General features: G+C 39.8%; 1 protein-coding gene across 3 annotated transcripts in view; it reads right to left on the bottom strand.

Annotated features, from left to right (window-relative positions):
- The window catches only part of NBAS (NBAS subunit of NRZ tethering complex), a 1,903,611-nt gene that overhangs the window by 1,345,076 nt on the left and 535,323 nt on the right, over positions 1-23,212 (bottom strand). For all 3 annotated transcript variants that reach the window (XM_053709663.1, XM_053709664.1, XM_053709665.1), the window contains exons 18-19: positions 18,248-18,385; positions 5,781-5,859 (exon numbers count right to left, since the gene is read on the bottom strand). In XM_053709663.1, the coding sequence (XP_053565638.1) occupies positions 5,781-5,859; positions 18,248-18,385 (217 nt within the window). The remainder of the gene's footprint in view (positions 1-5,780; positions 5,860-18,247; positions 18,386-23,212) is intronic.

Here is a 23,212-nt window from a genome sequence, read left to right as displayed (position 1 = left end):
CCTCATTTGGATCCTAATGAAGGATCCGAACGCAAATCCCTATTATATAAGTAAAACAGTACCAAACTGACATCATTATGGCAAACACTATATGCTTAAAAGTATATGGGCAACCCTACAAATTATTGAGTTCAGGAGTTTCAACCACTCCCATTGCCAACAGGTGCATGAAATCCAGAACATAGAAATGAAATGTTTATAGACAAACATTGGCAGTGCAATGGGTTGTACTGAAGAGCTAAGCGACTTTAAACATGGATGCCCCTTTAACATGCAAGATAGGGAAATTTCTGCCCTACTAGATCTGCCCCAATAAACTGTAAGTGCTGTTATTGTGAAGGGGAAGTGTCTAGAAGCAACAACAGCACAGCCAAAAAAAAGGTAGAACACAGAAACATTCAGATGAGGAAAGCTGAAGTGCATAGAAATCAGCTATCATCTGTTACATCACTTTCTACAGAATTCCAAGCCGTCTCTGAAGCAACATTAGAACAAGAAATGTGAATCTAGAACGTCATGAAATGGGTTTCAATGGCCAAGCAGCTGTACATACGCCTCCCATCAACATTCTTAGTGCCAAGCATCGGCTGAAGTGGTGTAAAGCACGCCACCAGTGGACTCTGGAGTAGGGGAAATGTGTTCTATGGAGTAATGAATTACACTTAATTATCTGGCAACTAATCAGGTGTTTGGAGAAATGCTAAGTCTATTAACTGGGAATCCGGTATTCAAGATCCTTTGGAGGCCTGTGCTCAGCATTTGCTTGAGGACCGTGATCCAGCACTGGAGGCGAGTCTGCCGGGTGACTCCGAGGATCCGGCCTGCTTGTTTGGCAGGTTTCTGTGCTTAACCACATGTGAGTAATTTTCCGACTTTGCTGTTGCTCACATCTGGTTGCGGTCTGTCTTCTCTATGAGGCGTCTTATTTCTCTTTTACATTGTAGAATTCCTTAGTGTCTGGCCAGACATTCAGAAGAGCTGCCTTGGAGGTTGTTTGGAGACAAGAATTGCCACCTTTGTTGTACACCGACTGCAAGTCTTTTATGAGACTTTCTCTGGTCTGATTCACCATTTTCTTTACATTATTGTTTAGATTTCCAATACCATTTGTATATATAATCTGCTTTTATATTATCCATATTGACATATATATATTTTCTATTGTATGGGAACATATACCTGGTGCCCCTATATTGTGTGTGCTTATATACACACATATATAGCTTTTGGTTCTAAACATTGGCACTATGTGTGGGCATAACAATATGTGCCAGTTGTTCTGATAGTCTTTCACAATAAACAAATCTATGGTACTTTCATGCTAAGCAGACCTCTATATGAAGGGAGTACTAGTTTTTCCCATAAAGGCAAATAATGAATTACATGACAAAATCAATAGTATAGGTTAAATGATCATTTATATTTTATGTTTTGGCTAGGTGCAGGTGATGGGAGTTTGAACCCACTATAAATAAATGAGATGCTGCACTACTCCCACAGTAAACACACAACAGGTCTTTTTTATGACACGATGAGTCCACGGATCATCTTAATTACTAATGATATTCAATACCCAAGCTAGAGTACACAGATGATACGGGAGGGACAAGACAGGGAACCTAAACGGAAAAAGTGTCAAATTTGTAGAATTTTGAAAAAATGTGAAGAGAAGACCAAGTTGCATCCTTGCAAATCTGTTCCACAGAAGCTTCATTTCTGAATGCCCATGAGAAAGCAACAGCCCTCGTAGAATGAGCAAAACGTATGATACTCTTCAGCCAAAAGGAAAGAGAAGTTGCCGTAGCTTTCTGTCCCTTACATTTTCCTGAGAAAATAACAAACAAATAAGACGACTGACAAAAGTCCTTAGTCACCTGCAAGTAAAACTTTAAAGCACGGACCACGTCCAAATTGTGCAAAGTAGTTCTTTCTGAGAAGAAGGATTAGGACACAAAGAAGAAACAACCATCTCCTGATTAATGTTCTGATCAGAAACAACCTTAGGAAAGAATCCTAATTTAGTACGTAAAACTACCTTATCTGAATGGAAAATAAGGAGACTCATACTGTAATACCGAGAGCTCAGACACTCTCCGAGCAGAAGAACTAGCAACAAGAAATAAAACTTTCCAAGATATCAACTTAATATATATGGAATGCATGGGCTCAAATGGAGCCCCTTGAAGAACTTTGAAAACTAAATTAAGACTACATGGAGGAGTAACTGGTTGGAATACAGGCCTGATCCTGACCAAGGCCTAACAAAATGATTGTACATCTGGGACATCCGCCAGACTTTGTGTAACAAAATGGAGAAGGCCGAGATTTGACCTTTTAGGGAACTTGTCGATAATCCCTTCTCCAAACCCTCTTGCAGAAAAGACAAAATTCTAGGAATCCTTACTCTACTCCATGAGTAGCCTTTGGATTCGTACCAATAGAGATATTTACGCCAAATCGTATGGTAAATCTTTCTAGTTACAGGCTTACGAGCCTGAATCATGGTCTCTATGACCTAGTGAGAAAACCCCCGCATGGATAAAAAAAAGCGTTCAAGCCCCAAGCAGTCAGCTTCAGAGAAACTAGATTTGGATGAAGAAAGGTCCCTGAATTAGAAGGTCCTTCCTCAACGGAAGTCTCCAAGGTGGCAGAGATGCCATCTCCACCAGATCCGCATACCAAATCCTGTGAGGCCCAGCCGGTGCAATGAGGATCACCGATGCTCTCTCCTGTTTGATTTGCGCAATAACCAGAGTAAAAAGAGCAAACAGAGGAAATAGGTATGCTAGACTAAAGGTCCAAGGGACCGCCAGAGCATCTATCAGCTCCGTCCAGGGGTCCCTGGACTTCGACCCGTATCTCGGGAGCTTGGCATTCTGTCGGGATGCCATGAGATCCAATTCCGGCTGACCCCACCTGAGAATCAGGTTTGAAAACATTTCCGGATGAAGTACCACTCCCCCGGATGAAAAGTCTGCCTGCTTAGGAAATCTGCCTCCCAGTTGTCCACCCCTGGGATGTGGATCGCCGACAGACAGCAAGATTGGACTGCCACCCACTGGATTATTTTGGCTACCTCGGTCAACACTAAGGAACTCCTCGTTCCTCCCTGATGATTGATGTAAGCCACTAATGTTATATTGTCCGAATGGAACCTGATAAACCGGACCGAGGCCAACTAGGGCCAGGCCAGAAGAGCATTGAAGATCACTCTCAGCTCCAGAATGTTTATAGAAAGAACAGACTCTGACTGAGTCCAAACTCCTTGAGCTTTTAGGGATCCCCGGACTGCTCCCCACTCTAGAAAGCTGGCGTCTATTGTCACAATCACCCAAGATAGTCTGCGAAAGCAGGTTCCCTGGGAGAGGTGATTCAGAGACAACCACCATTGAAGAGAATCCCTTGTCTCCTGCTCCAGAAGTCCGCACAATCTCCGTTCCATTGCCTGAGCATGCTTAACTGCAGAGGTCTGAGGTTGAACCGAGCAAATGGGATGATGTCCATTGCCACCACCATCAGCCCGATTACTTCTCTTTAAATTCAGACATCAACTATTTTGTTGCGCTCTGTGTAAAGTAGCAATAACAGTTTCTGCTTATTTCTGTTATTAAATAAACTTGCAGCTACCTCCACACCTCAGCTACACTGCTGAGGCGCCTACCTTACTGGCCAAGAGCTGAATCAAATCTCTCTATGCAGTAGACGATCCGGAATACCGCCAGAAGAAAATTCAGCAGTCCGGTCCTAGGAATGCATGTCTGACACGGAACATGCGCTCCTAGACAGGCATAGACTAACTCTCCTCAGTATGTCCCCCGGACTGAAGCGCATAGAAGTGGCGCGCAAAGGAGAAAGATCCGCCCATTGTGGGCGTACCCAAAGTAAAAGCTTTCATCCCGGGGAAAAATACTTATGTTAACCCCGTAACCACTGTAGCCAATATTGAAGCGTTCTAACCAGCCCCAGCGCCTGCTATAAAATTCTGTCCGCAGTCCTCTCCAGCCTAGGAGAGTTTATAAAAGTAATAAAGTGCCACATTTATATTGAGCCCCTTTATATAGGGTATAAGGTAGATCCAATGTGCTTACTTTGTTCTGAGTTGTCCCCTGCTCACAGAAAAATAAAAGCAGCACTTACCTCATATTACTGCCTGACAGCAAGGGAGATCACAGGTTTGAGAGGTCCTCTTCCTCACATCGACCTGCAAAGAAATCAAAGACTGAGTCATATCCCTCAGACTATAGGAATTAGGGCAGTATTAAATATGGGAGGCGCAGTGAGAATTATGTCCCACAAGTTCCCATTACACTAAAGCCATCAATGCGCTACTGAAGAGACTGATATGGACTATGGCTACACCCTAGGACAAAGCAGCACAATCTTGCACTACTTTAAAAATAATAAACTCTTGATTGAAGAATATTTTCTAACACCTCACTTTACCACTTCCTATCACTAACATAGGCAAAGAGAATGACTGGAGTGGGAGGGAAGGGAGGAGCTATTTAACAGCTTTGCTGTGGTGCTCTTTGCCACCTCCTGCTGACCAGGAGGTGAATATCCCATTAGTAATTAAGATGATCTGTGGACTCATTGTGTCATAAAAAAGAAATAGTATTGTAATGTTTGGAGTATACAATGTGAACAAGTTCATAGATTTTTCTTCTGTCTTTTTAACCTTTTAAACTAATTTTTTTCAGTGTATCTTTAGATCACTCTCTTTATATCCCCTATTGCAAACTTTTAAGTTATTGTGATAAGCTTTTTCTCTATATCTAAAACAAAAACTAGAATAAAAAGCAGCTTCCCAGTCTAAGGGAGAACTCAAGACAATTTGAAAGAGTATTCTTGCAGCATCCGTGAATACAATGAACTGTTACCAGCTGCCTGATTGAGTACATTGTCCTTTTAACAAATAATTTCTCAGCAACAATAATTACTCTGTAACTGAGTTACCAAAATATCAGCTGTTCTGATACCATATTTTTTTTTGCCTCTACCCTACACATCTCATATATGACACTTGTCATTATTTTGTGATGTAATAACCGATAAAGTATCTGAATCTACAGAATCTCAACACTACTATTGCTGAGAAAGATTTACATGTCCTCCATGGGTGCATCATCAAGTTATTTTCCCAGTATTACCAACTATCTATGCATTCTTCTCCCTATACTGTATTTCCACAGATTGCAGTTTTTTTATTTCTAAAATTAATTAACTTCAGTTGGCATCTATCGGCTTGAGTTTTTTGTGTAGTTCACAACCCTCATTCTTATCAGACTTCAAAAAAATATGCAATTTATTTTGTTCTATGAACTCCATTCCATTTTTTTATTTGTGACTTTAATCTATACACTTCTTCAATTACTAAGGGCAATAAATCATAGGAGCATTTGTTAAAAATGCTGCACCAACGTTCACAAAAGTTTGCATTATCGTGCCTTATATTTTTGTTGTTGTTTAAGACCAAAGTCTGTATTGAAGTAACTGTGAATTTTATATTGAAAATCCATGCAAAATAGACTAAGGAGATCAGAGAGTGCTCAACCTGTTATATTATATATACATACAGTTTATACACACACACATATATATTTATAATACAAAAATATAAATCTAAAAATCAATGTGAACTAAAAAAATACAGAAAACTACAAAATACAGGCCATATATTATACATCAATAATTAAAAAAGACATGAATCATAAAACTATAAATAAGATAAGTCGTTTAAAAAAAAAAAAAAAAAAAACAGCATCAATCACAGCCCTCACCTCGTATGTCGACAAACGATCCAAGTAGGTTAATAACTTAAGTCTACAACGGCACAATTCTTTTTGTTCCAGTGTTAAGCTAAGGAATAAAAACAATGAAAATGCATAACTAACATGGTCAAAATTACAAAAGTAATAAGAGAAAATGTGATTTGTAGTTAATAAATCTATGTCTTCACACTTGCAGCAGAACCACATTCATAACGGGTGAGAAGATAAAAGGCTCTTAGAAGTCTTCAGGGCTTAGAAAAGAGTATAAATCCTTTCCAGAACTATAAAGAATGTCAGGACATTAGTGTGAATATAAATATTCCACTAAAGAACAAGTGAAAGACAAACCCATATTTATTCACACTGGAGAAACTCAAGATTGAAGCACCAATAGACGTTCGAAGAAGGTTCTTCTCTATATACCATTTCCCAAAAATACCACAGACCCAGTTATGCACCGGGTAATTCAGCAGCATATGGGATTTCAAGAAAGTGAAAGCCATTTAGTAACATTAGCTAAACTATCAGTAAGTAACACACTAAAAAGGTGGTTAGATGGACAACAGGTGTGGTAAGCAAGAAGAGGGGTCATCATATCTTTTGTACAAAAGAACAATGCTTAAACAGAGCTACAGCCTTGTCTAGCTAAAACCAAATAGAGTTACATATACAAGAAGGAGAGGCACCCTGAAAACTTTTGGGAGTGTTATGTACTTGCACAATAAAACTATATAGCCACCAAAACTGAGTGTAGTCTAATTAGAGTGTGAGAGAAAAAAAGTGTTGATTCTAAATATACATTTTCATTAAAATAAATGAAAAAACAAAAAAAACAATTATCATATCTGTGCAACCTATATAGGGGGACAGCATATATTCTAATCTTTTTTATTTTTTCAATGTTCAGACTATAGTAACTAGTAGTTTCATAGAATAACACTTGCTTTAAAAAAACAACAACAAAGCATTGCGGGGAAGGGGACTATTATACAAAGCAAATATTTTGTTTAATTATTTTTGTTGCTTTATTATTATTATTATTATTATTATTTTAATTCAAATGCAAAGTCAGACAGCTCTTCCTGGTTTTCTGTCTGCTTGTAATGTAGCTCAGTTATTTTCACATATTTTTAAATTGCCTAATATTATGTGCTGGTTCCAAGAATGTTTAAATGGAATACAATAAAAGGGTTTACCATAGAGTATCAGTACTATTGCCACTTCTCTCTAAATGTCACTGCTTCCTTTTTTGAAAATAGATGGTCATGTGATATTTTCAAGTCAGCTATTTACAAAGTTAAAGAGATGTATACAGGCTCACTTCTTTTTGGACAATCGCCTAACGAAATTGTACAGATGAGTATATAAAAAATGTGAATGTATGAAGGAGCGCCCCAAGGGAGGCTTAAGTATAATGAGGAGATAAGAATGAGAGGATAAAGACACACTTAATGACAATGTTGCACTTGCTGTTAAAATCACTAGCAGGACAGGTGGAGAATAAAGAATATCCTAGCCTAGAGAAAGGCAAAAATTAATATGAATTAGAGTAATTCTGAAGACGAAAAAAAAAAGTTAATGGTCGAGTGGGAGATAGATACTGCATGGGGTATCTTTAGAGATAAATGTAACCTATACAGCCAATATTTAAATAGGTTAATGGATATTTTAATTGTTTATATTTAAATAGGTTGAAAAATACTTTAGATAGTGTATAACCTATGAAAACGTGAAGTACAGTGTATAACCTATGGAAAGGAAGAGATTACCAATAATATAGCATAGATGTTATCTATTATATATAATTAGTGTAGGATACAGTTGGTGTTAAAAGACTGTGTCAAATAGTAAAAGGTTATATTGAGGTGTATAGGTAAAACAACAATTAATGAAAAAGAGGAATAATGTATTCAAATGTGAAGAAAATCCCAGTTTGCAAATTTGAAGGGTCTATAGGGAAGAGCTGTCTCCCATAGAGTATTAACTAATGCCGTGCAGTTATAAAGTTATGCTGCGAAACAAAGTTACGTGTTACATACAGTAAACCTATGTTTTACTGAGAGATAAAAAAATAGAAATAATAAAGTGAATAAAAAATAAAGTGAATAAAAGTGAGATATGTTTGTAGATACAATTTATAAAATATACATTTAATATATAACAAGTAATAAAGTGCAACAAATAAGAACAAATTAACAACCAACGGCAAGATGAGGACCAAAAAATAATAGTCAAAAGAATGACTAACTGCAGAATTGGCCAATCTGAAAAGATTCCAGTACTGAAAAAACAAAATTTATGCTTACCTGATAAATTTCTTTCTCTTGTGGTGTATCCAGTCCATGGGTTCATCCATTACTTGTGGGATATTCTCCTTCCCAACAGGAAGTTGCAAGAGGACACCCACAGCAGAGCTGTCTATATAGCTCCTCCCCTAACTGCCACCCCCAATCATTCGACCGAAAACAAGCAAGAGAAAGGAGAAACTATAGGGTGCAGTGGTGACTGTAGTTTAAAAATAAAAAACACCTGCCTTAAAGTGACAGGGCAGGCCGTGGACTGGATACACTACAAGAGAAAGAAATTTATCAGGTAAGCATAAATTTTGTTTTCTCTTGTAAGGTGTATCCAGTCCACGGGTTCATCCATTACTTGTGGGATACCAATACCAAAGCTTTAGGACACGGATGAAGGGAGGGACAAGGCAGGAACTTAAACGGAAGGCACCACTGCCTGCAAGACCTTTCTCCCAAAAATAGCCTCCGAGGAAGCAAAAGTATCAAATTTGTAGAATTTAGAAAAAGTATGAAGCAAAGACCAAGTCGCCGCCTTACAAATCTGTTCAACAGAGGCCTCATTTTTAAAAGCCCATGTGGAAGCTACCGCTCCAGTGGAATGAGCTGTAATTCTTTCAGGAGGCTGCTGGCCAGCAGTCTCATAAGCTAAACGGATTATGCTTCTCAGCCAAAAAGAAAGAGAAGATGCCGAAGCCTTTTGGCCTCTCCTCTGTCCAGAGTAGACAACAAACACTGCAGATGTTTGACGAAAATCCTTAGTAGCTTGTAAATAAAACTTTAAAGCACGAACCACGCCAAGATTGTGTAACAGAGGTTCCTTCTTTGAAGAAGGATTAGGAAACAGTGACGGAACTACAATCTCCTGATTGATATTCTTATTAGATACCACCTTAGGAAGAAATCCAGGTTTGTTACGCAACACTACCTTATCTGTATGGAATATCAGATAAGGGGAATCACACTGTAAGGCAGATAACTCTGAAACTCTTCGAGCCGAAGAGATAGCTACCAAAAACAGAACTTTCCAAGATAAAAGTTTTATATCTATGGAATGCAGAGGTTCAAATGGAACCCCTTGAAGAACTTTAAGAACTAAATTTAAACTCCATGGCGGAGCAACAGGTTTAAACATAGGCTTGATTCTAACTAAAGCCTGACAAAACGTCTGAACGTCTGGAACATCTGCCAGACGCTTGTGCAGAAGAATAGACAGAGCAGAAATCTGTCCCTTTAAGGAACTAGCTGACAATCCCTTCTCCAATCCTTCTTGGAGAAAAGATAATATCCTAGGAATCCTGACTTTACCCTTGGATTCACACCAATGAAGATATTTACACCATATCTTATGATAGATTTTCCTGGTGACAGGCTTTCGAGCATGAATTAAGGTATCAATGACCGAATCGGAGAAACCACGTTTAGATAAAATCAAGCGTTCAATCTCCAAGCAGTCAGCCGCAGAGAAATTAGATTTGGATGTTTGAATGGACCTTGGAGTAGAAGGTCCTGCCTCAGCGGCAGAGTCCATGGTGGAAGGGATGACATGTCCACCAGATCTGCATACCAAGTCCTGCGTTGCCACACAGGTGCTATCAAAATCACTGAAGCTCTCTCCTGCTTGATCTTGGCAATCAGAAGAGGGAGGAGAGGAAATGGTGGGAACACATAAGGCAGGCTGAAGGACCAGGGCACTGCTAGAGCATCTATCAGCGCTGCCTGGGGATCCCTTGACCTGGACCCGTAACAAGGAAGCTTGGCATTCTGACGAGACGCCATCAGATCCAGTTCTGGTTTGCCCCATAGTTGAATCAGCTGGGCAAATACCTCCGGATGGAGCTCCCACTCCCCCGGATGAAAAGTCTGCCGACTTAGAAAATCCGCCTCCCAGTTCTCTACTCCTGGGATATGGATAGCTGAGAGATGGCAAGAGTGAACCTCTGCCCATAGAATTATCTTTGAAACCTCCAACATTGCCAGGGGACTTCTTGTCCCCCCCTGATGGTTGATATAGGCTAAAGTCGTGATATTGTCCGACTGAAATCTGATGAACCTGACCGCAGCTAGTTGAGGCCAAGCCTGAAGAGCATTGAATATCGCTCACAGTTCCAGAATGTTTATCGGAAGGAGGGCTTCCTCCTGAGTCCACGAAACCTGAGCCTTCAGTGAGTTCCAGACTACGCCCCAGCCCAGAAGGCTGGCATCTGTCGTGACTATAGTCCACTCTGGCCTGCAGAAACTCATTCCCCTGGACAGATGGACCCGAGAGAACTACCAGAGAAGAAAATCCCTGGTCTCTTGATCCATATTTAGCAGAGGGGACAAATCTGTGTAATCCCCATTCCACTGATTGAGCATGCAAAGTTGCAGTGGTCTGAGATGTAGGCGGACAAACGGAACTATGTCCATTGCCGCTACCATTAGGCCGATTACTTCCATTCACTGAGCCACTGACGGCCGAGAAGTGGAATGAAGAGCACGGCAGGAAGTTAGAAGCTTTGATAACTTGACCTCTATCAGAAAAATTTTCATTTCTACTGAATCGAGGAAGGAAACTGTTGTGAGAGGGGAGAGAGAACTCTTTTCTTCGTTCACCTTCCACCCGTGAGACCTCAGAAAAGCCAGAACAATGTCCATATGGGACTTGGCGATTTGAAAAGTTGACGCCTGTATCAGAATGTCGTCTAGGTAAGGAGCCACCGCTATGCCCCGTGGCCTTAGAACCACCAGTAGGGACCCTAGAACCTTCGTAAAGATTCTTGGTGCCGTGCCTAACCCAAAGTGAAGAGCCACAAACTGGTAATGCCTGTCTAAGAAGGCGAACCTGAGGAACTGATGATGATCTCTGTGAATCGGAATATGGAGATAAGCATCCTTTAAGTCCAAGGTAGTCATATATTGACCCTCCTGGATCATAGGGAGGATGGTTCGGATAGTCTCCATCTTGAAGGATGGGACCCTGAGATATTTGTTTATGATCTTGAGATCAAAGATTGGTCTGAAAGTTCCCTCTTTTTTGTGAACTATAAACAGATTTGAATAGAAGCCCTGCCCCTGTTCCTCCCTTGGAACTGGGTGGATCACTCCCATAACCAGCAGGTCTTGAACACAACGTAAGAATGCCTCTCTCTTTATCTGGTTTAAAGATAATTGTGAGAGATGAAATCTCCCCTTTGGAGATGAAGCTTTGAAGTCCAGAAGATATCCCTGGGAAACAATCTCTAATGCCCAGGGATCCTGGATGTCTCTTGCCCAAGCCTGGGCGAAGAGAGAGAGTCTGCCCCCACTAGATCCGGTCCCGGATCGGGGGCTACTCCTTCATGCTGTCTTAGAGGCAGCCGCAGGTTTCTTCGCCTGCTTCCCCTTATTCCAAGCCTGGTTAGGTCTCCAGACTGGTTTGGACTGGGCGAAATTTCCCTCTTGTTTTGCATTAGAGGAAACTGAAGCTGCGCCACCCTTGAAGTTTCGAAAGGAACAAAAATTATTCTGTTTGGTCCTTAAATTATTGGACCTATCCTGAGGAAGGGAGTGACCTTTTCCTCCAGTAATATCAGAAATGATCTCCTTCAGACCGGGCCCGAATAGGGTCTGTCCCTTGAAGGGGATGTTAAAAAGCTTAGACTTTGAAGTAACGTCTGCTGACCAGGACTTAAGCCATAGCGCCCTATGCGCCAGAATGGCAAAACCTGAATTCTTAGCCGTTAGCTTGGCTAAATGAAAAATGGTGTCAGAAATAAAGGAGTTAGCTAACTTAAGAGCTTTAATCCTGTCTAGAATATCGTCTAACGGGGTCTCCACCTGTAGAGCCTCCTCAAGAGACTCAAACCAAAAAGCCGCTGCAGCAGTAACTGGGGCAATGCATGCAAGAGGCTGGAGAATAAAAGCTTTATGTATAAAAAATTTCTTAAGGAGACCCTCCAATTTTTTATCCATAGGATCTTGGAAAGCACAACTGTCCTCGACGGGGATAGTTGTACGCTTAGCTAGGGTGGAGACTGCTCCCTCCACCTTAGGAACCGTCTGCCACGAGTCCCGTATGGTGGCATCTATGGGAAACATCTTTTTAAAAGCAGGAGGGGGAGAGAACTGCACACCTGGTCTATCCCATTCCTTAGTAATAATTTCCAAAAACCTCTTAGGGACTGGAAAAACATCGGTGTAAACAGGTACTGCAAAGTATTTGTCCATTTTACACAATTTCTCTGGAACCACAATGGGGTCACAGTCATACAGAGTCGCTAAAACCTTCCTAAGAAATAAGCGGAGGTGATCAAGCTTAAACTTAAATGCTGTCATCTCAGAATCAGACTGAAGTAACGCCTTCCCCGAGTCTGAAATGTCACCCACAGATAGAAGCTCACCTGCTTCGGCTTCTGAGCATTGTGAGGGTATATCGGACACAGGCAATAAAGTGTCAGAAAGCTCTGTATTAATTCTAGCCCCACAGATGTCTCGCTTTCCTTGTAGCCCTGGCAGTTTGGAGAATACCTCTGTGAGGGTAGCATTCATAACTGCCGCCATGTCCTGTAAGGTAAAAGAATTAGACGCGCTAGATGTACTTGGCGTCACTTGAGCGGGAGTTATAGGTTCTGACACATGGGGAGAGTTAGATGGCATAATCTCCCTCTTTTTAGTCAGAGAATCCCCTGGAGATAAATCTTTAAGCGCCATAATATGGTCTTTATAGTTTATAGAAATTTCAGTACATTTGGTATACATTCTAAGAGGGGGTTCCACAATGGCTTCCAAACATATTGAACAAGGAGTTTCCTCTATGTTAGACATGTTTAAAGTGAAGTAAACTTAGTGGTTCTGCTCTGCACATTTACACAATTAATCTAAAAAAAAAAAGGACTTTCATTCATCGTTTTGCTCTCACAAATAAAAAAAATACCTTTTTCGTCGCATCTAAACTCATATTTTTTTGTCTGAAATTGTAACCTATTGCGCATGCGCGGAATCTAATCTAAACATGATTATCTCCATTGCGCGTTCACAATTTGCGCATGCGCACAGCTAATTCTTGTTTGGTGCCAAGATAGTTCGCATTTGAGATGGCTGCTTCTACTTGCTGCTCCTACTATGTAGCAAATTAGGTTGACACATGTGCGTTAAAAATGCTGCCTGATTAATATCGCATGCGCATTTTTATCCGGATTGGCGATTAGCGCATGCGCAATAGTTGAATTTAGCGTGAATGCGCATTTACACTACGTATAGAGCGGGTGTGACCGCTCTATACGTAATGGATAGAAAATACAGTAAGAGGAGGGTTGGAGGAGCGACGGCGATAACGGTAAGGAACTAAATGATAAAAATATAAAGTGTATTATTAAAGAAATAAAAGAAAAACATAGCGAAACTGTAATATTACTGATAAATATTACAAATATGTGGCACAGGTGAAAAATTTACCCTCACTTTAATAGACTAGTAATGAGACAAGCAAGCTTTGAAAACACTTTAATAAAGGTGAAACAGCAATTTAAAAAAAACGTTACTGTGCCTTTAAGAGAAAAAACTAGCACTTAAACTGCAAAACAGTGAAAAAATACAGTAAAATCTTTGAAATTTTTACAGTATGTGTAAGGGACTAAAGCAACATTGCACCCACTTGCAAATGGATGATTAACCCCTTAAATCCAAACCGGATTGAAAAACGTTAAAAACGTTAAAAATCAATTAAGCACCATGCCACAGCTCTGCTGAGGCTCCTACCTGCCCTTAAATACGATTTTGTGCAGAAATAACCCCTTTGAAATGGTTCTCGGATGCCAGAGGACTCTTCTAGGGAAGCTGGATGTCTCAGTCTGTATTAAAACTGCACAGTTAGAGTGCTAAATTAGGCCCCTCCCACCATGTACTGGATGTCAGAGGGGCCTTAAGAAAATACTCCTGGGAGTATCTGACTAGCCATGTGGAAACTAGGCCCCAAATAAAGACTTGTCTCCCTCAAAGAAAAAACGTCCTATTTATGAAATCATGTAAACGTTTTGACACTAAGCAATATGAATATTAACATGAGTATTACCCTGTTATGTAAGCATGATCCCAGTCGCTGTTAAATCACTGCATCAGGCTTACCTCAAATACACAAGGCTATGTCAGCATTTTCTAGAACTTATTCCTCTCTCTAGAAATAAAAATACTGAACATACCTCAAAACAGGTAATCTGCAGGCCGTTCCCCCAACTGAAGTTTTCCCATATTCATCAGTTATGTGTAAGAACAGCAATGGACCTTAGTTACAAACCGCTAAGAACATCAAATCTCCAGGCAGAATTCTTCTTCTAATTTCTGCCTGAGAGAAAAACAGTACAACGCCGGTACCGTTTAAAAATAACAAACTCTTGATTGAAGGTAAGACTACACTAAGTCACCACATATCTCTTGATACTTCGTTTCTTGTCGAGAGTTGCAAGAGAATGACTGGGGGTGGAAGTTAGGGGAGGAGTTGTCCTCTTGCAACTTCCTGTTGGGAAGGAGAATATCCCACAAGTAATGGATGAACCCGTGGACTGGATACACCTTACAAGAGAAAAGGAAAAATATATATATATAAAAAATAGTCACAGTTATTTCCAAGTGAAAATATACTCAAAATGTTTGAGTGACATTAAACTCAAAAACGTTCAAGTAGAGATCCGGTTCTTAAAATAACTCCAGATGGAGGGAGAGATGCGGAAACCGGGCGTCGGTTTCCGAATCCTGATAGAAAAAAAACCTGTATGGGGAAGAAAAAAAACTACTACACAAACAGTCTAGAAAAATGGCTCCTTGAAGTAATGCTCTCACCGTTAACATAAGAATCACTCGGGCTGGTATGTCGGATGGAAGCAAAAGGTCAACGTGCTTCAGCCTACTACGAGGCCTTTATCAAGACTATACCAGCAGGGACAATACAGGGAGTGCAGAATTATTAGGCAAATGAGTATTTTGACCACATCATCCTCTTAATGCATGATGTCTTACTCCAAGCTGTATAGGCTCGAAAGCCTACTACCAATTAAGCATATTAGGTGATGTGCATCTCTGTAATGAGAAGGGGTGATGTCTAATGACATCAACACCCTATATCAGGTGTGCATAATTATTAGGCAACTTCCTTTCCTCCTTTGGCAAAATGGGTCAAAAGAAGGACTTGACAGGCTCAGAAAAGTCAAAAATAGTGAGATATCTTGCAGAGGGATGCAGCACTCTTAAAATTGCAAAGCTTCTGAAGCGTGATCATCGAACAATCAAGCGTTTAATTCAAAATAGTCAACAGGGTCGCAAGAAGCGTGTGGAAAAACCAAGGCGCAAAATAACTGCCCATGAACTGAGAAAAGTGAAGCGTGCAGCTGCCAAGATGCCACTTGCCACCAGTTTGGCCATATTTCAGAGCTGCAACATCACTGGAGTGCCCAAAAGCACAAGGTGTGCAATACTCAGAGACATGGCCAAGGTAAGAAAGGCTGAAAGACGACCACCACTGAACAAGACACACAAGCTGAAACGTCAAGACTGGGCCAAGAAATATCTCAAGACTGATTTTTCTAAGGTTTTATGGACTGATGAAATGAGAGTGAGTCTTGATGGGCCAGATGGATGGGCCCGTGGCTGGATTGGTAAAGGGCAGAGAGCTCCAGTCCGACTCAGACGCCAGCAAGGTGGAGGTGGAGTACTGGTTTGGGCTGGTATCATCAAAGATGAGCTTGTGGGGCCTTTTCGGGTTGAGGATGGAGTCAAGCTCAACTCCCAGTCCTACTGCCAGTTTCTGGAAGACACCTTCTTCAAGCAGTGGTACAGGAAGAAGTCTGCATCCTTCAAGAAAAACATGATTTTCATGCAGGACAATGCTCCATCACACGCGTCCAAGTACTCCACAGCGTGGCTGGCAAGAAAGGGTATAAAAGAAGAAAATCTAATGACATGGCCTCCTTGTTCACCTGATCTGAACCCCATTGAGAACCTGTGGTCCATCATCAAATGTGAGATTTACAAGGAGGGAAAACAGTACACCTCTCTGAACAGTGTCTGGGAGGCTGTGGTTGCTGCTGCACGCAATGTTGATGGTGAACAGATCAAAACACTGACAGAATCCATGGATGGCAGGCTTTTGAGTGTCCTTGCAAAGAAAGGTGGCTATATTGGTCACTAATTTGTTTTTGTTTTGTTTTTGAATGTCAGAAATGTATATTTGTGAATGTTGAGATGTTATATTGGTTTCACTGGTAAAAATAAATAATTGAAATGGGTATATATTTGTTTTTTGTTAAGTTGCCTAATAATTATGCACAGTAATAGTCACCTGCACACACAGATATCCCCCTAAAATAGCTATAACTAAAATCTAACTAAAAACTACTTCCAAAACTATTCAGCTTTGATATTAATGAGTTTTTTGGGTTCATTGAGAACATGGTTGTTGTTCAATAATAAAATTAATCCTCAAAAATACAACTTGCCTAATAATTCTGCACTCCCTGTACAAGATATTTAAAGGCTGCTTAGCCTATCGGTATGGAGAGGTGTGTTTTGCAGGCGAATCAAAATCTATCTCATATTTAGACACCCAAGAATTGAAAACTATCATTTAATAAAAAGATGTGTGTGCTTATTATTATAAAGCCATCTATTGTCTCTTTTAACTTTGTGTATTAGTATAATTAACGCTGTTATTATAGTTCAGCGCTATATTAAGAGAACTGGGTACCCAAGATGGCGGCAAATAGGTAGCGGGGGGGGGGGGGGTTAGAGAGCTTTTTGGGGGAGATCAGGAGGTTGGGGGCCAAGGGGGGGTCCATCACAGCTGAATATTTTTTTTTAAAGCCTTTTATTTTAGTATTGGCTTTCTGCCAGTACTTAAGATGGCAGGGACAATTGTGGGGTGGGGGAGGGAAGAGAGCTGTTTTGGAGGGATCAGGGGGTGGGATGTGTCAGGTGGGAGGCTGATCGCTACACTAAAGCTAAAATTAACCCTACAAGCTTCCTAATTAACCCCTTCACTGCTGGGCATAATACACGTGTGGTGCGCAGCGGCATTTAGCGGCCTTCTAATTACCAAAAAGCTATGCCAAAGCCATATATGTCTGCTATTTCTGAACAAAGGGGATCCCAGAGGAGCATTTACAACCATTTGTGCCAAAATTGCACAAGCTGTTTGTAAATTATTTCAGTGAGAAACCTAAAGTTTGTGAAAGAGTTTAAGATTTTTTTTTATTTGATTGCATTTGGCGGTGAAATGGTGGCATGAAATATACCAAAAGGGCCTAGATAAATACTTGGGGTGGTCTACTACACTAAAGCTAAAATTAACCCTACACGCTCCCTAATTAACCCCTTCATTGCTGGGCATAATACACATGTGGTGCGCAGCGGCATTTAGCGGCCTTCTAATTACCATAAAGCAATACCAAAGCCATATATATCTGCTATTTCTGAACAATGGGGATCCCAGAGAAGTATTTACAACCATTTGTGCCATAACTGTAAAAAGCTGTTTGTAAATAATTTCGGTGAGAAACCTAAAGTTTGTGAAAAAGTTTTTTTTTTTTTATTTTTTTTTTTTTTTTATTTGATCGCATTTGGCGGTGAAATGGTGGTATGAAATATACCAAAATGGGCCTAGATCAATACTTTGGGTTGTCTACTAAAAAAATATATACATGTCAAGGGATATTCAGGGATTCCTGACAGATTAGTGTTCCAATATATCTATCGCTAATTTTGGAGAACAAAAAAGGTTCGGAAATAGCAAAGTGCAACTTGTATTTATTGCCCTATAACTTACAAAAAAAGCAAATAACATGTAAAATTGGGTATTTCTAAACTCAGGACAAAATTTAGAAACTATTTAGCTTAGGAGTTTTTTGGTGGTTGTAGATGTGTAACAGATTTTGGGGGTCAAAGTTATAAAAAGTGTTTTTTTCCATTTTTCCTTCATATTTTATAAATAAAAATTATAGAAAATTATAAGATATGATGAAAATAATGGTATCTTTAGAAAGTCCATTTAATGGCGAGAAAAACGGTATATAATATGTATGGGTACAGTAAATGAGTAAGAGGAAAATTACAGCTAAACACAAACACTACAGAAATGTAAATTTAGCCCTGGTCCCAGACGGTCAACAAATGGAAAAGTGCTCTGGTCACAAAGGGGTTAATACACTATTTAGCTCCATTAATATGATTACTCACTTGGCAAAGTCAACCATCTGTAAAAGCTGTATTTGTTTCTGTTTTTCTCTGGCCTTCCTATTTTCTGCTGCTTCTTCCGGGGACAAAAAATCCTCATATGGGAGTTCATCAATATCCATATCTCCAGGTAAAATGAATCTGTCATATAGAGAGCAACAAATAAGGTAATTTGGACATAAGAGCAGTGAACCTGCTCCTTCCATCATATGAAAAAAAAGCAGCACACAAGTTTTTCTTAAAGGGAAAGTCAACTCAAAAATGTTTAGTGTTTTAAAAGATAGATAATTCCTTTATTACCAATTCCCCAGTTTTGCACAGAAAACATGGTTATAATAATACACGTTTTACCTCTGTGATTACCTTGCTTCTAAGCATTTAAGCCAATTAGTGCTGTGTTGTTAGAATCCATGGGTGTCAGCACAATGTTATCTATATGGCTCACATGAACTAGCTTCCCCTGTTGTAAAAAGCAAATACAAAAGCATGTGATCATGGGGCTGTCTTTAGGGACTTTGAAACAGAGAGAAATGTAGAGGTTAGTATATTAATATAACCATGTTGGTTGTGCAAAGCTGGGGAATGGGTAGCAAAGGCATTATCTCTATCTTTTTAAACAATACATTTTTTTTTTGTTGACTGTCCCTCTAAGTGTTAAAGGATTAATAATGCCTGCAGAAATCCATATTTAAACAAGCATCTTTATAGTTAACATTTAAAGAAATAAAAAAAAAATGTTGAAGAAAAACCACACATAATAACATGCTGCATTATAGGTAGAGCTGGAAGGACAGAAGTGAAAAACAGACAACAAAAAAAGGGTGGCCGATAAATCAATATCAATTCAGTACTATGTCTGCGTAAAAATTCAAGAACAGTACATTTCTAAAGAATGCTAAAGCAACCGGTAGCTAGTATGGCAGCGGTCACTGGCATGGCTTCATATTGGTGTGACTCCTTATCTGAACTAATTTTGGAGGAGATCACTATGGAGGAGATCCAGGAAAGGATCAGGGCTTAAGAGTTGGCAAATACCTTAATTTATGATGCCAGTATGCAGGTTGTTCGTCTGAGTGCAAAGACCTTCAGTCTTGCCATTCTATCTCGCAGAGCCTTGTGGTTAAAGTCTTGGAGTTTTGGACTGATTTACCTGTTTCTTCTGTTTGCTCTCCTTCCTCTGGATCAAGCAGGAGCGAGCATCGGCAATTCTAATTGCTCCAGCTTGGCCTCGCAGAATTTGGTTTGCGGACCTGGTGAAAATGTCGTCCACTCCACCTTCTACTTCAGGGTCCTTTTCTTTATCCAAATCTAGATTCTCTGAAGCTGACTGCAAGGAGATTGAACGCCTAGTCTTGTCTAGACAAGGTTTTTCTGAACAGGTTATTGACACCTTGATCCCGGCTCGTAAGCCGAAAACTCGCAAGATATATCATAATGTCTGGCGCACCTACTTATACTGGTGCGAATCTTGGAGTTTTTTCATTGGCGTAAGCTGAGAGTTCCCCGTATTTTGTCTTTTCTCCATGAGGGTTTGTAGAAGGGTTTGTCAGCCAGTTCTCTGAAGATTCAGATCTCTGCCCTTTCTGTTTTATTGTAAAAACGTTTGGCCGACTTACCAGGTGTTAAACAACAGTATCAAGCATGAATAAGGGGCTGTGAACTATTGAGTGCTGAGGATCAGGGGCACTTTCATTCATCAAAGTTTAGAAGGCAGCCGCTTTGATTAAAAACTTTTTTTTTTTTACTGCCAGAGCAGCTTCCCCCACACAGAGATCCTCTCTTCACACGTCAGCAATGACTAATCCAACTTCCTCCAATCACGGCATGGCCTCAGGCAATGACTACCCTGGGGGGAAAGTCGTGATTGGAGGAAGCTGGATTAGTCATTGATGACGTGTGAAGAGAGGATCTCCGGGTGGGGGAAGCTGCTCTGGCTGTGCAAAGAAGAGAGGTAAGTTTTTAATCAAAACGGCTGCTTTGTAAACTTTGATGAATGAAAGTGCCCCTGTTTTTAATAGTATTTTTAAAAAACGGGCTTTAATTCATCAAAGTTTACCTTCACTTTAAGTCTTTTATTTAGACCCTGGTCAGAATCAGGCCAGTATGTAAACCTGTTTCTCCTCATTGGAGTCTTAACCTTGTTTTTCGGTTGTTAAAGCAGGTTCCATCTGAGCCTATGCATTCTGTTGATATTAAACTGTTGTCTTGGAAGATTTTATTCTTGTTGGCTATTTCTTCTACTCGTAAAGTCTCAGAACTTTTGGATCTGCAGTGTGATCCCCCATATCTTATTTTCCATGCGGATAAGGCGGTCCTTCGTACCAAATTGGGATTTCTTCCGAAGGTGGTTTCGGACAGCAATATCAATCAGGAAATTTTCGTTCCTTCTTTGTGTCCTAGTCCTTCTCAGAAGGAACGTCTGTTACACAACCTTAATCCATTGAGTGCAAATTTTGTTTTCGCTCGAGCACTACAGTTTACTTTCAACTTTTAATAAGCACATAAATTAGCACTGTCACGGTATTGCTTATCGGGACCCGGGGTAACTTAACATGCCACTTGTAATCTATACCTAAGATTTGAATATAAAATGTTTCATTATGTATAGTAGAACAACTTTGCAAGAAACTTTAATTATTTATTTTGCCCTATTTTCATGTAATTTAGCTTTCTAATTAAACTGAAAATGAACATTGATGACTTATAAAGGCTAACCCTGCTACATGTTTCCCTTATTGACTTTAATATAAAAGAACTGCAAAAAGTGAATTTTATACTAACAATATAACTGTGGTTAGCCTTGTCAGCTACATACTCAAGCTTAAATTGGCTCCTCCATATGAAGGAATTGGTGGGTGGAGTTAAACTTTTGAAAAATCACCGCAACAGACAAGGGGTTAATTTGTTTTAAAAATGTTTAGACTTGACTGACATCTTATTCTATAGCATCACAAGAGAAATGTCTTTGTAATTACAAGGTGTTTACTGTCCCATTAGTTTCACTACTACTAAGGCTTCTTCTTAAAAGATCAATGACCTCCATTATTGTGGATTATACAGCACCTTGAAAACAGAATGGTTAAATGGATATCCTACTTTACTTGGTTACTTGTACTTTATATTTCACACTTTATGTCCATAAGTAATTGTAAGCTCATGTCCACTCAAATGCCGTTTTTTCCTTCTGTGTATGCTCTGTGCTGCATAAATGTGCATATGTGGTACTTTTCTTCACAGCATGTGTGTGCGTGCGTGGGTCCGTATTTATATATGAGTGTGTGTATTTATATGTGTGTGTATTTATTATATTTGTGTGTGTTTACATGTGTGTGCATAACATAAAGGAAAAAAGAAGGCGCCACAATAGTGCAGCATCAATGGTAACATGCACTTCCCCAGATTCACTCAATTCTACTTACAAAAAGGATAGCACTTGTTAAGTGCCACAAGCGCAGACTGTACTTTATAGTTGCACAGCTGACTACCCTCCGTCTCTTTCGGAAATCCCCACAGCAAAATGTTAACTGTTGATCTCCAGCGATATACAGGAATAGCAAGTTCTGCCGTCTCAGTATCCACAAATCATGAAAAGATATAAGAGAGAGATAGCGCAACAATAGTGCAGCATCAATGGTATCATTCACTTTGCCCCTCTTAAACTAATCTCTACTTACGAGAAAGACAGCACTTGATAAGTGCCACAAGCGCAGGCTGAGCAAATTTAGTCGCACAGCTGACTATCTCTCGCCTTCTCTGGAACTCCCCGCGGTCAGCTGTTAACACCACTCCTGCTGTTTAGATGTCCACACCCAGGAAAGTAACAAATCAGGGGCTGCCAGTACCGTGTCCCCACAGTGAGATAAAAGTTCAAAGGGTGTAATTTATGTGATAAGTAAATCCGTGTAAAGTCTCAGTATATTAAAAGGACTTTATTAAAACCAAGTAAAAAACACTATAAATTCAACGTTTCACGGTCTTACACCGACCGTATCATCAGGTAAATTAGCATTCACAGTTTATCACGGATTTAAATATACTTCACGGCGTCCTCAGGATGGCAGTGCGCAGGCGCAAAGAATACACCCTCGCGTTGGACCTATCGGTGGCTAGTATAACGATCCAATCAGATTGCTAATGCGCACACACACCTTCTGGAAATAAATATCAAACAAAATGTGTATTAAAAACTATACTCAATGCACTATGGTTTGGCAGATATAATCTCAGTCTAGGGGACTAATTGTAGTGATATATGGCTAAAATGTATATATATATATATATATATATATATATATATATCTTACATATTATTTCCAAATCCATACTTGTTATAAAGATCCCGTGTCAATACCATAAAAACGATCTATATATTGTGTGCTCAGGCGCACTGCCAATCCCTTACAATCTGATTACGACACTAGGGAAAGTTATATTCGTAAATGTTCAAGTATACAAAAAATGTCTACAATTTGCGTCTCTACGCTCCATTTATAATATACTCGAGCCTAGAACATATCCCAAATGTTACCCATAAAGTACAACACGAACCATACAGTAACCAATATGGGTATGCTAATCCTCATATGGATGTGGCTGAAACAGCTCGGTGTGAGACATCTAAATGTTAATATCTATAAAAAGAAGTGAATGTGTGAATTGTACATATACAATTCTAGATAATACGACCCCGTATCGGACCCCAGTCCTACTCATAGTAACCTAGAATTCTAGATCAAATGCTCTTGTCTCAAAAAGAGATGGGGTGAACACATGAGGAACCTCAAAAACAGGGTCAAAAATCATAGCATTCCTAGATATGGCAATAAGTGCCACCCAGGGGAAACTAACATTTTCAAGATTTATCCACTTGAACAAATTGAGTGTAAATGGGGGAGAAATAGACTGCTCCACCTCAGGCAAAGAGAGACCTATTGGATTTGGAGATTTAAAACTCTAAATCCTTTGGGT

The sequence above is a fragment of the Bombina bombina genome, chromosome 4 (genome assembly GCF_027579735.1).
Source record: "Bombina bombina isolate aBomBom1 chromosome 4, aBomBom1.pri, whole genome shotgun sequence".
Lineage (NCBI taxonomy): Eukaryota > Metazoa > Chordata > Amphibia > Anura > Bombinatoridae > Bombina > Bombina bombina.
The sequence above is the reverse complement of the archived record's forward strand: the minus strand, read 5'-3'. Positions and strand labels throughout refer to the sequence as shown.